This window comes from Apium graveolens, chromosome 2 (assembly GCF_009905375.1).
Source record: "Apium graveolens cultivar Ventura chromosome 2, ASM990537v1, whole genome shotgun sequence".
Lineage (NCBI taxonomy): Eukaryota > Viridiplantae > Streptophyta > Magnoliopsida > Apiales > Apiaceae > Apium > Apium graveolens.
In genome coordinates this window covers 195,750,595-195,764,555 of record NC_133648.1, presented here as the reverse complement: position 1 = coordinate 195,764,555, position 13,961 = coordinate 195,750,595, and the positions used below count along the sequence as shown (strand labels likewise).

The following is a 13,961-nucleotide window of genomic DNA, read 5'->3' as shown; positions in this document are numbered from 1 at the left end:
TGGAGTTTTATGATATGGAAGGCATATGGGCGGGCCCTTTAAGCATGGTGCGGCCCCATATATTCAACTATGGGAGGAACTTCAAAAGCCCTAGAATGGTGACCAGCCCCAAGCTGGTATCTTTGGGTATAGGCGCGCCCTTACATCCCTACCTTAGGGAAGTGATAGAACTCTATGACGTGGCTCCACTCCAACTTTCGCCCAACAGCTACAAGTTTATTCTGGCTCTGTTCATCCTTTATACGGACTTGGGTTTCCCCTAGCCGTCAATGGCTGAAGTCACTTATTTTTTCAACCTAAGAAAGTCTGACCATGGGTACTACTACTTGGTTGTAGACAAACAGCACAACAAGAAGGGTTTTTCCTCTGGCAAGCTTAGCCATGAAAAAGGCTGGAAGGAAAAATTCTTTTACTTGTACGACGTTCCCCGATTAAGGATAAGATTCAACAAGTCACCATGTAAGGGCGCGCCCTTTCTTTCTTTTCCTTGCATTATTTCTATGTCCTTTCTTTTTTTTTCATATCTTTATACTTTTTCAGATAGACCAGTGGCCAAACCACTTAAGGGTGAGCCCAAAAAATGAGCTGAAGCCCTTCTTACAGTGGCTGCTGACAGGTGGAACTTAAAAACTTTAGTCACTCGGACCAACTTGATGCGAGTAGGAATCATTTCTGACCAAGTAGGAACGAAGTGTAAATATTTAAAATTTTGGAAAGGTGCTCCTGTTTCGCGCCCTCTATAATTGGTGCGTCCTAGTTTTTTTTTAGCTTTTGTATTAGAATACTAGATATAAATTAATTTTGCTAGTCTTTCTGCCCCTTAGGGCGCGCCCTTGCACTCTAGGCGTAGCACTTTATGCATGTTTATCAATGTTATCTTTATCAGTTGCCTTTATTTATTGCCATGTTCAGCACATCTAACTGTCACGTTCAATTAACATATTCTATGTTTTATGCAGAAATTGCTCCTCCACGAATCCCCAAATCCTTCGGGGCGCGCCCTGGTAACAAACCCAGGCCTAAGCCAAAGAAAGATGCTCCTGCAACACAGGCATCCATCCCCACTTCAAATCCTATCCCCCAAACAACTCCTGTCCTGAAAAGGCCCGTGATTGACCTCACAGAAAAACAGGGCACGCCCAAGAGACATAGAGCAGAGGGCGCGTCATCTGGCTCATCTGCTACTTTGAATGCTCTTGGCCCCATGGGTTCCCTCCATGTTTCTGATGAAGAAGTGGAATAGTGGCAAGCCATGGATTTGGGAGATGCCGCTCGTGCCTCTATAAAGGCTTTTTGCCAATTATTCATCCACTCCACACGACTGGTGGACAAACTTCTTGAAGAGGGGGCGCGCCTAGAGAGGCTGCAGGGTGATAATAACATTTTGAGGAACACCCTCAAAGATAAAGACTTTCTGCATGCCAAGGATATTAAAGCTAAGGACTCTGAAATCTCTTTTCTCAAGAATGAGGTGGCCAATCTTACTTCTCAGCTAGAGATTGCCAACAAAAAGGCTACCTCTCTCCACACTGAGCTTTGTGGAGCTAACTTGAGGATTGAGTACCTTGAGGAGCAACAGAAAACGGGCTGGCCTGATGAGAAGAGGGAAATGGCTGATGAAGCATTTTCCAATGGTTTTCACTTTTACAGGGTTGGTTTTGTGGCCAACGACCCTGATTACACCTTCGAGAAGTTTGGGGAAGAGACAGTGGCTGAGATGGTGGAATTTAAGAAGGAGCATGCTGCTGAAATCAAGGCAAGGAGGATAGAACTTGGGTTGGAGGAGGAAGAGGGTGAGGGTGCGCCACGTGAGGAAGTCCCCAAGGACGCGCCTGAAGCTGATCCCACTGTTCCTCTTCAAACTATTCCTCCAACAGACCAGTCTCAAGGTGTGTCTTGATGTATGTTTTTCCCTTATTCATATTTAAGTTTCAAATACTTATGAGGAGCCAGCCCTCTTTTGATGCTGTGCAAAGTTGTACGACTTATTTTTCTGCTACTCTTTTATTTTTGCATCATGACATTTCGTATGGCTCAATGTTAATTTTATATTTTCCCGTATGCATAAAAATTTGTTAAGGCACTTTGATTTTTTCTTGGCCATTTTATGTTCCCATGAATCATGTCACTATAGGGCGCGCCTTTTAACATATTTTCGAGTGTTTTTCTTTTAATGTGATCTCAAAATTGTCCCCTTTCTCGTAACACTTTAGCAATGAGGGCGCGCCTTATTGTTTTTGCAAATAACACGTACTTTTTCTTACCAGTAATACATTTGCGATATTTTACTTGTGTCAGTCCAAGGGCGCGCCTTAAGCTGCAGGATTTTTACCTTAGCTTATTTGGCTAGCCATATACTTTTGCTCCTTCGTCATCAGTTTCTTCTTTTTAGGCATGTCCTTTCATGTACGCACACTGTGTTATCTTGATTATGAAGTAATAATTATTAGATAGGGCACGCCTTAACATAAGGCACTCCTCTGGTGTTTTTTCAAATAAGATTTTCATGTCAAGTAGATAAAGCAATTTGAAGTAACTTTTCCCTTTTATTGATAATGTGCTCTAGTGCATAAATTACACCAGTCCCATGGCTACTATGCTCTATGGGGAAATTATTTGAAAATTTTCTTCTTTCTGCTAGATCCAAAGTTCGGAGTCACATGTACTACCCCTAGCCTAGGAGGAATTTATTTGCTACTAGTCTATTACATTGGAATTAAGCATAAAAAATAAGGGGGACACAGCCACACCCTACTGATAATACTTCCGTAAATGTTCTGCATTCCATGCTCGGGGAATAAGTTTACCATCCAGATCCTCTAAGCGATATGTTCCCTTCCAAAGTATAGCTTTGACCTTGTACGGCCCTTCCCAATTAGCTCCATGCACCCCGTGCTGAGCTATCTTAGAGTTAGGCATAAACTTTCGCAACACAAGATCTCCAACCTTGAATGACACGGATTTTACCTTTTTATTGAAATACCTTGTGATTCTCTGCTGATATGCAGCAAGCTTTAATTGAGAGTTCGTTCGGGCTTCGTTTAACAGATCCAAGTGAAGCCTCTGGTCAACTTCTGCATCTTCCTCAACAAACACGTCTCTCCGAAGGGATCCAGCTCCTACCTCCACGGGAACAATGGCCTCATACCCATAAGTCAGCAGAAAGGGGGTTTCTCCTGTGGTCGATCTAGGGGTTGTATTGTAAGACCAAAGGACCATGGACATCTCTTCTGGCCAATCTCCTTTTTTCTCTTCTAACTTTGCCTTCAAGGTATGTTTTATGATTTTGTTTATGTCTTCTGTCTGGCCATTACTCTGCGGATGATAAACCGCGGCAAAGTCCTTTTTGATTTTCAAGTCCTCGCAAAGCTTCCTTAACTCTTTACTATCAAACTGTCTCCCATTGTCTGAGATGAGTTTGTAGGGATACCGAACCTGCATACTATGGAATTGAACACAAATCCCTTATCTTCTTTGCCGTGATCGTGGCTAGTGGCATAGCCTCTGCCCATTTGGTAAAGTAGTCCACAGCTACCACGGCGTATTTTACACCCCCTTTTGCTTTGGGCAACTCTCCAATAAGATTAATTCCCCACATGGCAAAAGGCCAAGGACTTGCCAATGAGGTAATGGTAAATTTTGGGGCGTTGGAATAGTTGGCGAATTACTGGCAACGATCACAAGCCCGGACAAAATTGAAGGCATCTTCTCTCATAGTTGTCCAGTAGTATCCTTGTCTGAGTACTTTTAATGCCAAGGAACCACCCCCGAGTGATTGTCATAAATCCCTTCGTGCACCTCTCTGAGAATATAATTTCCTTCTTCTATATCCACACAACGTAACAGTGGCTGATTAAATCCTCTCTTGTATAATATCCCGTCATATTCCACATACTTTGCAGCCTGGTACCGAAGGCGTCGAGCCTGTAGTTTGTCTTCTGGTACAGCTCCTGTCTGAATATAGTTATGAATGGGTGTCATCCAGCTTTCTCGCGGGACTTCTTGCGTCTAGAGCACCTCTACCTTCGGAATACTTGGGATTTCCTGGATTCCCCAAGGGATTTGTCCAAGTTGAACATTGTCCATCTGTGAACCCATCTTGGCCAAAGCATCCGCATTACTATTGTCTTCTCGCGGAATGCTTTCTAGCCTAGCACTTAAAAATTTTTTTAATAGACGTTGTGCACATCTCATGTATAACTCCGCCCGCGGTCCCCGGGCCTGGAAACCTCCGTTGACTTGATTCACAACTAATTCGGAATTGCTCCGGACTATCAGATTCATGACCCACACCTTCAGGGCTAATTTTAGACCGTTAATCAAAGCTTCATACTCAGCATCATTGTTAGTAGAATAAAACTTGAAATGGATAGCACTCAACAAACGATGCCCTTCTGAAGTGACCAAGAAAATCCCGGCACCTGATCCGTTGTTGTTCACGGCCCCATCGACATGTAATATCCACCAAGGGTGTGGTAGTTCCTGCCTCTTTTCATCATGAGAACTTCCTTGCGAGGTAGGTTCTGCCAACACTATGGCCTTGTCATTAACTTCTACATCGAACTCAAGTATGAAATCAGCCAGCGCCTGTCCCTTAATTGATGTGCGGGGACAATACTCTAAATTGAATTGTCCTAGCTCTACTGCCCATTTTAACATTCTCCTTGACGATTTGGGTTTATGTAGAATATGCCGAAGCAGATAAGCGGTGTGAACTTCTATTTGGTGAGCCTGAAAGTATGGTCTTAACTTTCGTGCCGCAAGAATAAGAGCGTACACCAGTTTTTCCATGTTGGTATACCTGGTTTCTGCATCCAATAATCTTTTGCTCACAAAGTATACGAGCCACTGGTGGCTTGCTTCTTCCCTTGCCAACACTGCGCTGACGGAGTATTCAGACACTGCCAAGTAAAGAATCAATGTTTCTCCGTCTTCTAGCTTGGCCAACATCGGAGGATTTCCCAACTGCTCTTTGATTTTCAGAAAAGCTTCTTCACACTCAGGAATCCACAAAAAATCCTTCCCCCTTCCTTTGATTGCATTGAAGAATTCTTTGCACCTCTCTGATGACTTTGAGATAAATCGATTTAGGCCCGCAATCCTTCCTGTCAGGCTCTGTACTTGTTTGACGCTGGTGGGAGATTTCATGTCTAGCAGAGCTTTGATTTTTGCCGGGTTAGCCTCTATCCCCTAGTGGTTGACCATGAATCCTAAGAATTTCTCTGATTCCACACCGAACACACAATTCTGCGGGTTTAGCTTCATCCTATATTTTCTCAGAATATGGAACATTTCAGCTAAGTCGGCGATGTGGTCTTCCGCCCTTTTTGACTTTATGAGCATATCATCCACATACACATCCATCGTCTTCCCAATCTGCTTCTTAAACATTTTGTTTACCAATCTTTGATAAGTGGCACCGGCGTTGATCAGACCGAATGGCATTCCGATATAGTAATAGATCCCTCTATCAGTAATAAAAGAGGTGTGCTCCTGGTCTGGCTCATACATAAGAATTTGGTTATACCCGGAGTATGCGTCCATGAAGCTGAGCAAGGCATGTCCTCCCGTGGTGTCGACCAACTGATCGATTCTTGGTAGGGGAAAACTATCTTTCAGACACGCCTTATTCAGATCGGTGAAATCCACGCATGTTCTCCATTTACCGTTGGGCTTTTTTACCAACACCGGGTTTGCTAGCCATTCTGCGTAGAAGGATTCCCGAATTAGTCCGACATCCAGGAGTCTCTCTACTTCCTCTGCTAGGGCTATAACTCTCTCTCCGCTTACGGCCCTTCATTTTTGTCGAACCCCTTTATGCTTGGGGTCGATATTCAATCGGTGGCACATTATCTCTGGATCAATTCCTACCATATCAGAATGGCTCCATGCAAATACATCAAGGTTCGCCAAGAGAAATATTGAAAGACCCTCCTTCAACCTTGGTGCCAACTGGGATCCTATTATCAAAACTTTACTCGGATCTTTTTCATCGACAGGGATTTCAATCGTATCTTCTGCTGGCCCCATCTTCTCCGTCGGCATCGGTATCTGGGGATCCAGGTCAGGCGAATCATGGATTTCATTATCTTGTAGAGAAGGCGCATCCCCTTTAGGGGGAGCGTCGACTTCTTTAGAAGGCGCGCCCTGTACAGCAGGGGCGTCAACTTCCTTGGTATGTTTTACAGGTAAGGGTGCTCCTTCAGGGGGAAGGGCATCTACCTCACACTCATCCTATCCGAGGCTTTGCAAGACATCGAATTTTCCTTCTAACCATTCCCCATTGAAATCTTTCTGGACTATGGTGTCCATTGCCTCATCTTCTTCCAACATCTCAATTCTGATTGTGTCTTCCAAGTACAACGTTGTTGGGGACAGCCCGAAGGGATGCTCATCTTCTTGCTCAACATAATAGTGGACTCGGATTTCCTCGATTGGTTGCTCAATGCTCTTTTCTTCATCTACGTCCGAAGTATCTTTGGCATGGGAGTCTTTTCTAAAGCCTCTCATAGCTTGCCTATAGCACTCCTGAGAGTCATACTGAGAACCCTTTATACTTTCCACCCCATTTGGCGTTGGAAATTTGATGGTTAGGTGGTGGATTGAAGTGATAACTCTCATTTCTCGCAGAAAAGGTCGTCCCAATAACACGTTATGGGACGATTCCTGATTCAGGACCTTAAATTCAAGCATCTTTGTTACCGACAACGGGCTTTCCCCCAAAGTACATGGCAGCTGAATCGATCCCATGACTCTAACTCCTACGCCAGAAAAGCCATAGACCCACGAGTCTTCCCCCGACATATCCTGATCAGGTAGTCCCATCTTCTTGAAAGTGTTGTAGTAGAGGATATTTGCCGAGCTTCCGTTATCCACGAAGGCTCTATGGACATTTTTGGTTTCGATCTGGATGGAAATAACCAGCGCATCATTGTGGGGATGATGTACCCATCGGGCATCTGCTTCTCTGAAGGTGATATCCATGGACTCACCCTGAAATACATTGGGCGGTCGAGTTTCCACCCTATGAATGTCTGTGAGAGGCCTGAACCGGGCTTCCCTAGCGTATCTTGCCAAGGCTCGGTTACTGCATTCCATCCCGGGATCTCCCTCGTAGATTGTTCGGAAACTGCCATCCCTGACAAATTTATTTTCCTCCAGGGCATCATTGTTCGACTCGCACGAGGCTCGCCTTTCTTCTTCTTTTGTTTTGTCATCCTTGTGCTTCCTTATTTCCTTGACTACCCATTCACCAAGGTATCCTTCCTGGATAAGCGCTTCGATTTCATCTTTTAAATGTCGGCACTCATGAGTGTTGTGTCCAGATGATTCATGGTATTCGCAATACTTTTTCTTGTCTTTGCTTTGCCATGATGATAAAGCTTCTGGTTTTCTAAATAGCCCTCTGTTTTTGTTTACTTCGAAGATATGCTCGATAAATGTGACCAAGGGTATGTACCGGCTTGTTCTATAGTCATATTTTGAGGGAGGACTCCATCCCCTTCTCGTGCTCGCGGTATTCACCCGGTCTGGGCTTCGACTACTTATTTTGCACCTTGGGCTTGGATACCTATCCCTCTTCCTTCCCTTGCTTCTCTGACTTGACTGTGAAGTCGGTTGCACCTCTGCCAGAGATTGTTCTATAGCTTTAAAAGATTCTGCCAAAGCAAAGACATCTGCTAGAGTAGCCGGGTCTTTCCCTTGCAAGTGCTTCCAAAAGTCCGAGCCAACCCTTACTCCTGCGATCAAAAAGCTTTTCAGGGCTTCGTCTGATGCTCCCCTCACACTGGTAGATTCAGCGTTGAACCTTTTGAAGTACGATGTCAAGCTTTCATTTTCCCTTTGCCTAACATTGGCAAGAGTTATGACAGAGGGCGCGTATCTCACTGGGGCTTGGAACTTGGTTAAGAACAGAGTTTTCATCTGATCCCATGAGGTGATCACTCCTGGCACGAGCTTTTGAAACCACTGCTGGGCACTTTCTCTAAAGGTTGCTTCCAAGAGACGACATCGAGCCAAGTCCGGGACTTGGTACACATCCATCTATATATTAATATGACCCAGGAACTCCACCGGATCTGAGTTTCCGTGGAAACGGAGATCGCTAGTAGTGTTGCGATACCCGGCCGACAACTGTGCCTCTCTTACCGCCACCGAGAATGTGGAAGGGATTTCAACTGTGGCCGTCACTCTGCCTTTCAGGTGGTTAAGTAGCCTTTTTAGATCTCTCACATTGAAATTTCCCACGCCTGGAATGATCTGCATTTGAGGCTGCGGACCTTGGGGTTGTAATGGAGGTACCTCCACTTGATTCCCCCAGGGAGGGGCTTGCTGTTGGTTCGTGTTTTGGGCGTCTTCAGGTATCAGAATTACTTCAGGATTCCATCCTTGATTTCTCCCTCGATATTCTTCTTGACCCTGGCCGCGGCCTCGAGCCGTACCACGATCATAGTTTTATACGTCTCTGTCATCATCATGTTCCGCATAGTCATAGCTATCTGCTCGGTTATTCCAGTGGGAATCAAGGTGACCGCGATAATTGTCGCAACAGTATCCCTCTAAGTATCTACCTCGGCCTCCACCTCTTCCTCTCCATTGAGGCCTTCTCCAACGATCGTTTCCATACCCACGCCCATATCGATCCAGCGATCTGCGGGGAGGAGCTCTCTCATGATCGCGGTACCGCTCCCGATTTTCCTGGAAATTCAGGGGCACAAATGTTGGATCGCGGTGCCACTCCCGATTTTCCTGGGAATTCAGGGGCACACGCGTTGTATCATGGGGTGTCACATCTCCACGATCAGCTTCTTTCTGCCATTCAAGTAGCACTATTCTTAAATCATCATCGCCCAAGCGGATCCCCAAGCGATCTTTGAAAGCTGCAAAACCCCGTTGTTAATTCTCCGGCATCGACTCCGCCTGTCGGCGTTCCTCGAGACTACGTCCAGACCGGCTTTCCTCGGCTCCCTGGTTATCCGCCCGCAGAATTTCCCGACCATCAGCATCTTCTTCCACCAGCTCAATGATTGGGGACGTGTCATTGGAATAGTCCAGGCGCCGCAGGGTTATCGGCACACGTCCTCCTTCGGTGCGGCCAAGGCCGGCTGATGCATCCCTATCAGTCATGGGTGCTTTTCCAGGTGCATGAGTTGCACGACCACAGTGAAGACCCCTCCCGGCCTTGCGTCGCTCCACAGAGCTCAACCTTGAATCGAAACCATTCAAAGCATCGCCCATGCGATATAGTTGTTCCAACAAGTCGGCGTTGCTGATGAGCACAGGTGGCTATCCTCCAGCGTCCGGCGTAGGAGGATCAGTCATTGGCGGAACATAGGGTTCATATTCATAGCCGTGATCAGAATCTTCTTCAGAACTTCCATCATAAAAACTTCCATCACGATATTGAGACATCTTTCCTCCCAGATGCAGATCTTGATTAGGGCCCTCCTTCTAGCGCCAATTTGTTGACGGAGGAATTTGGGAGCAACAAAGTTTGAGGTTCGCAGCCGGAAATAAGTTCTTTGATGGCGGTTCTCCGTCGGAAATGTGAACAGTAATCGGTGGATCCGATGAACAGTATTCGTCGGAAAAGATGAACAGTGTTTGGTGGTGGTGATTATTGGGGACTGAGATTGCTTAGGGTTAGTGGTGGCTCCTTTGCGCTCTCGCTTCTGACCCCTTACAATTTGCCTACGTACCCCTATTTATAGGGGATCAAGCCCACGTAGTTCTTGGGGAACAAGAAACCTAATGGGCTTAGATTTCTTATCCCGAGGCCCAATAGGAAACCCACTGGAAACCGTCTTCTACCAGCTTTAGGAATGTCCGCCGATGAGGCCCAACCACAAAGGCCCAAGGCTCGTCCGCGGCTTCGAGACTGCACGGATGAGGCATGTCCCTGGCCAAGGATAACCCTCCGCTACCAGCTGTTTCCCTAGTCCGCAGACGCAGTTATAGTCGTGGTTCACACCAAATATTGTTGGACGCATCTTTGTCCCCCGATAAGGAACCCCTACCAGATTGCAGGACAAGTGATCCCAAGCTTTTGGGTGCAAAGTGCAGGATACTCTGAAGTCTTCCAATGAGGACACCCGTTGACTACAGAGACAGAGCTACCAAAGCACACACCAAATTTCACCCCACATCCCCAATGAGGACACCCATTGACTACAGGAGGAGGTCTTAAGTCCAGGCATACCCCTGGAGGTCTCTGACCACGGACATCGCCTTTCCTTAGATGTGGTACAGGAAGAAGTTCTTCAATAGAGTACCTGCATCAAATAGGTTAGTAATAATAATCTCCATCTTCCTTGAATCTCCCAAAGAGCCCCTCCAAGTAATTATGTTGAAGTCTACGCAGTGTCTTTTATCCCTTTAGGGCGCGGCCTAAAACTCATCATAGGATAAAATTCTATCAGCAAATTCCTACCTCTTCTTAGTAACTGGGTCTGCCTCCCCCCTACGCTGAGGGCGCGCCCCTTTATGTATGGGGGCAAGCAACAGCAACTCCCTCCATCAAAGCACAGGGCGCGTCTTTCACCATACATGGTGCGCCTACTTTCCTTCTACAAGGCAAGTTACCTTATCTTTTCTGTAATTTTAGGCATTTCCTCCACAAATTGGACTATTTTATCAATCTCAATCTAAATATTGTTTATACCAATTTTTGGGCATAACAACTCCCTCCATCCACAATGAAAATTGTTGTACATCTCTTGGAAGCTACTAACCCCCCCTCTTCCACAACCACTCACTCCTTCTCCCAAAGCTCCCTCAAAACTATTAAACTTCACTCCAGTAGGCAAAGATCTCCCTATACTGTTCATAAAGGCCCCATTGTTGGAATTAGCACAAGTTAGTGTGGGGCGATTGTAAGGAGTTCTATTCAGGACATTATACAAAGCGGCCTCGGCATTCAATAAAAAATCTGTAGTGAATGAATTGTGAGTGTTCATCAAATTAGCAGGGCCATTGAAACCTAAATTGACCATGTTAGTGGGCACTGTCTTGGACCGAAAACCTTCAACTCCAGAAACTCCGATAAACCTTAGTTTTGGCTCCCCAAATGGATAGAGAGTCATATTTGGTGGGTGCATTGGATGAGATCCTACAGTGTGTCCCGAAAGTAAACCAGTAAATGAAATAGGTGGTGAGGCACCGAGTGCACGTAGGGATGGGAGTTGCTGAAGGGTCCCATCTGGTGAGATGAATGAACCTGTTGATAAGCCCAGGCTGATGGAGGCAGGGTTACTAGCATTAGAAAGAATTTTAGCTGCAGCTTGGCTGTTGGGGGAGCTGTTTATTGTGTGCCTAGCCACCTCTTGAGCAACAGCAGCACAACTTGAGCGGTGAGATATAAAATTATCAAGCCTGCACCAAGTATGCACATTGTTTATATATGTTTTAACTTATGTTTTAACCTTTGTGAGTATTTTCCATCAACACTAATACAAGGTGGTGGTTGAGCAGGATCAATATATAATGAAACATGACAAGAAAATTATAAGTGAATTTGTCATGTACTCAGAATGTAACATAATATGTAATCATATTAAAATTATTAATAGTTGTATTTTGGTTATTAAAATGTAAAAAAGAAACATCATAAGTATAAACATATGAATGTATATGTATGTATTGTAACATCCCGATTTATATAATTATTTTTATTTGAATTATTTGATTTAATTATTTATTAATGTCAGTGTGTGTAGTTAAAATAGTTTTTATAAGTTTATTTTTATTCTTATAATCAGAATATTGTTTTAAGAGTATTGGTTTAAAAAAAAATAGTAAGGCTATTATAAAAAAAGAGTGAGGGTTTTAATAAAAAAAAGAAAGGAGGAAGAAAGAATTAGGGTTTGGAAAAAAAACAAAAGGTAGAAGAAAAATAGATTACTTACGTTTTATGAAAAGAGGAGAAGAGAGAAAGAGATGGAGAGAAGAGGAGAGAGTAAAATAGATAGGAAAGGAGGAAAAGAGAAGGCAAGACAAGGAGAAATAGATGAACAACAAAGTCAAGTCGGAGATTATGGATTTAGAGTTTAAGGGACTAGGGTTCTTGTGATTTGGGGTTCTGAATTCTTTGTGAGCATTCTCGATAACTAAGATCTCGAGGAACGAACATCTTTTTTGTACTCTTTCTTTTCAAATTCGAATTTGTTTGTACGAATATCTTTCTTGTATTCTTTATTTTCGTATTCGAATTTGTTTGTACGGATATCTTTATTGTACTCTTTATTTTCGTATTCGAATTCGTTTGTACGGATATATTTCTTGTACTCTTAATTTTCGTATTCTAATTCGTGTGTAGTGATATTTTCGTTATACTATCATTCTTGTTGTACTTCATCAGATTCGTGTACCTCGATTCTAGTAATCGTATTCTTTTAAATTTTGTATTTAATTCTTTATTTATTGGATTGTTGTGATTCTATACTCGTTGGAAAGCTAATTTGATTATCTTCGTTTTTTGTTCTTCGCAATTTCTGAAATTCTGCTTGTAAATATGTCAAAATCTGTTGTTTGTGTAATCTATTGTTGAAATTTCTGTTTGTGCGACCTAACTTCGTAAATTCATAATAAATTGAATATTTGTTGAAATATTATGAGCAAATTCTGTGATTTTGATATCTTAAACATCAAAATACAAATGTAATCAGGGGCTGATTCTGTTCTACAGTCCGCATTTATTTGTTTTCTGAATTCGTTACTTGTTCATCTTTTATGAGCCTTACCATTCTAGAAAGGTCTCGGAATTTCCCACGACTATACGTTTGTAACTTTGACATCGGTCATTTTTACTAACCGTTGTCTATGACCAATTTTAAAAAAATTAAATTAACTTGTCCTTTTCCCCCGTTCAGTGCCAAAATTTCCCCTTTTTTTATAGAAAAAATGATTTCCCCGCTTTACACATATTTTTTCCCTCTGTCCGAACTAAATAACATCGGTACGGTTAGATTATTTATATTTATATATATATTTCTAATTAATAAATGACATGTCTTCTAGTCAAAAGGCCCCTTGGTTTTTTGTAATCTGTTTATTTTTTGTATGTTTTTAACAGATCCAGATGCTGAAATTGTAGCATTGTCACCCAAAACTTTGTTGGCCACAAATAGGTTCATGTGTGACATTTTCCCCAAGGGTTTTAAAAGGGAGCAGAACCTCCAGCTCCACAGAAGAGGGCACAATTTACCCTCCAAGCTTAAACAAAACACAGGCCATGAAATTAGGAAGAAGGTTTACGTATGCCCTGAAAGTGGTTGTGTTCATCACAATGGGTCAAAGGCTCTTACTGCAATAAAAAACATATCTGCAGAAAACATGGTGAAAAGAAGTTTAGCTGCAATAAATGCAACAAGAAGTATGCTGTTCTTTTTGACTTGAAGGCCCATGATAAGATTTCTGGTACCAAAAACTATAAATGTGAATGTGAAATTAACTTCTCCAGGTGATCATGATGACACCAACCCTCTCTTTGATTTATAATTACAATTTTTTCATGTTTGTCTATGCATTAATCACATTAATCATAATCATAATCATGTTTGCATGAATATTGTTTGAAAATTTTCTTAGTATGAAATTTATCAATTGCAAGTGAATTTTATTATAGCACTTTTATAGCTTTTTTGTTTTGATGCTATCTTCTTATTTTTTTATTGTAAATTAAATTATATTTTTTTGAAAAGAAAACAATTTTAAATAATTTATATATGTATAAATAAAATGAACATCAAATATTTTTACTAGCACAATAGATTTAACACCCGAACTAATAAAATTTCTCAAGATAATACTTATTTAAATCCAAACTCCATTAAAATCCGATAAAACTTTGAATTCTTGAAATAAAATACAACCAAATTACAACCAAACCAACAAACTCTAAAAAAATCTAAGAAAATACAAAACTCCTCAAAGTCTTGGAACTCGCACTCTTCCCCTCAAACAAC

The 13,961-nt window shown here is 42.7% G+C and overlaps 2 protein-coding genes across 2 annotated transcripts; both read right to left on the bottom strand.

Moving 5' to 3' along the window:
* Positions 1-3,747: 3,747 nt before the first annotated feature.
* On the bottom strand, positions 3,748-5,148 carry LOC141696023 (uncharacterized). Its single transcript, XM_074500219.1, has 2 exons — positions 4,024-5,148; positions 3,748-3,954 (listed from the first exon to the last, which is right to left on the bottom strand). The coding sequence occupies exons 1-2, from the start codon at positions 5,146-5,148 to the stop codon at positions 3,748-3,750; spliced, it is 1,332 nt and encodes a 443-aa protein (XP_074356320.1).
* A 1,086-nt stretch (positions 5,149-6,234) lies between these two features.
* Positions 6,235-8,043, bottom strand: LOC141696013 (uncharacterized). The gene has a single exon (XM_074500211.1). The coding sequence runs from the start codon at positions 8,041-8,043 to the stop codon at positions 6,235-6,237; it is 1,809 nt and encodes a 602-aa protein (XP_074356312.1).
* Between the last annotated feature and the right edge of the window lie 5,918 nt (positions 8,044-13,961).

Excerpts from the sequence above, each read along its gene's own strand:
- LOC141696023 (XM_074500219.1), bottom strand. The coding sequence starts at position 5,148 with ATGAAATCTCCCACCAGCGTCAAACAAGTACAGAGCCTGACAGGAAGG. Across the intron at positions 3,955-4,023 it reads AAATCCCAAGTATTCCGAAG|ACAGGAGCTGTACCAGAAGA; the intron begins GTAGAGGTGCTC and ends AACTATATTCAG.
- LOC141696013 (XM_074500211.1), bottom strand. The coding sequence starts at position 8,043 with ATGGATGTGTACCAAGTCCCGGACTTGGCTCGATGTCGTCTCTTGGAA.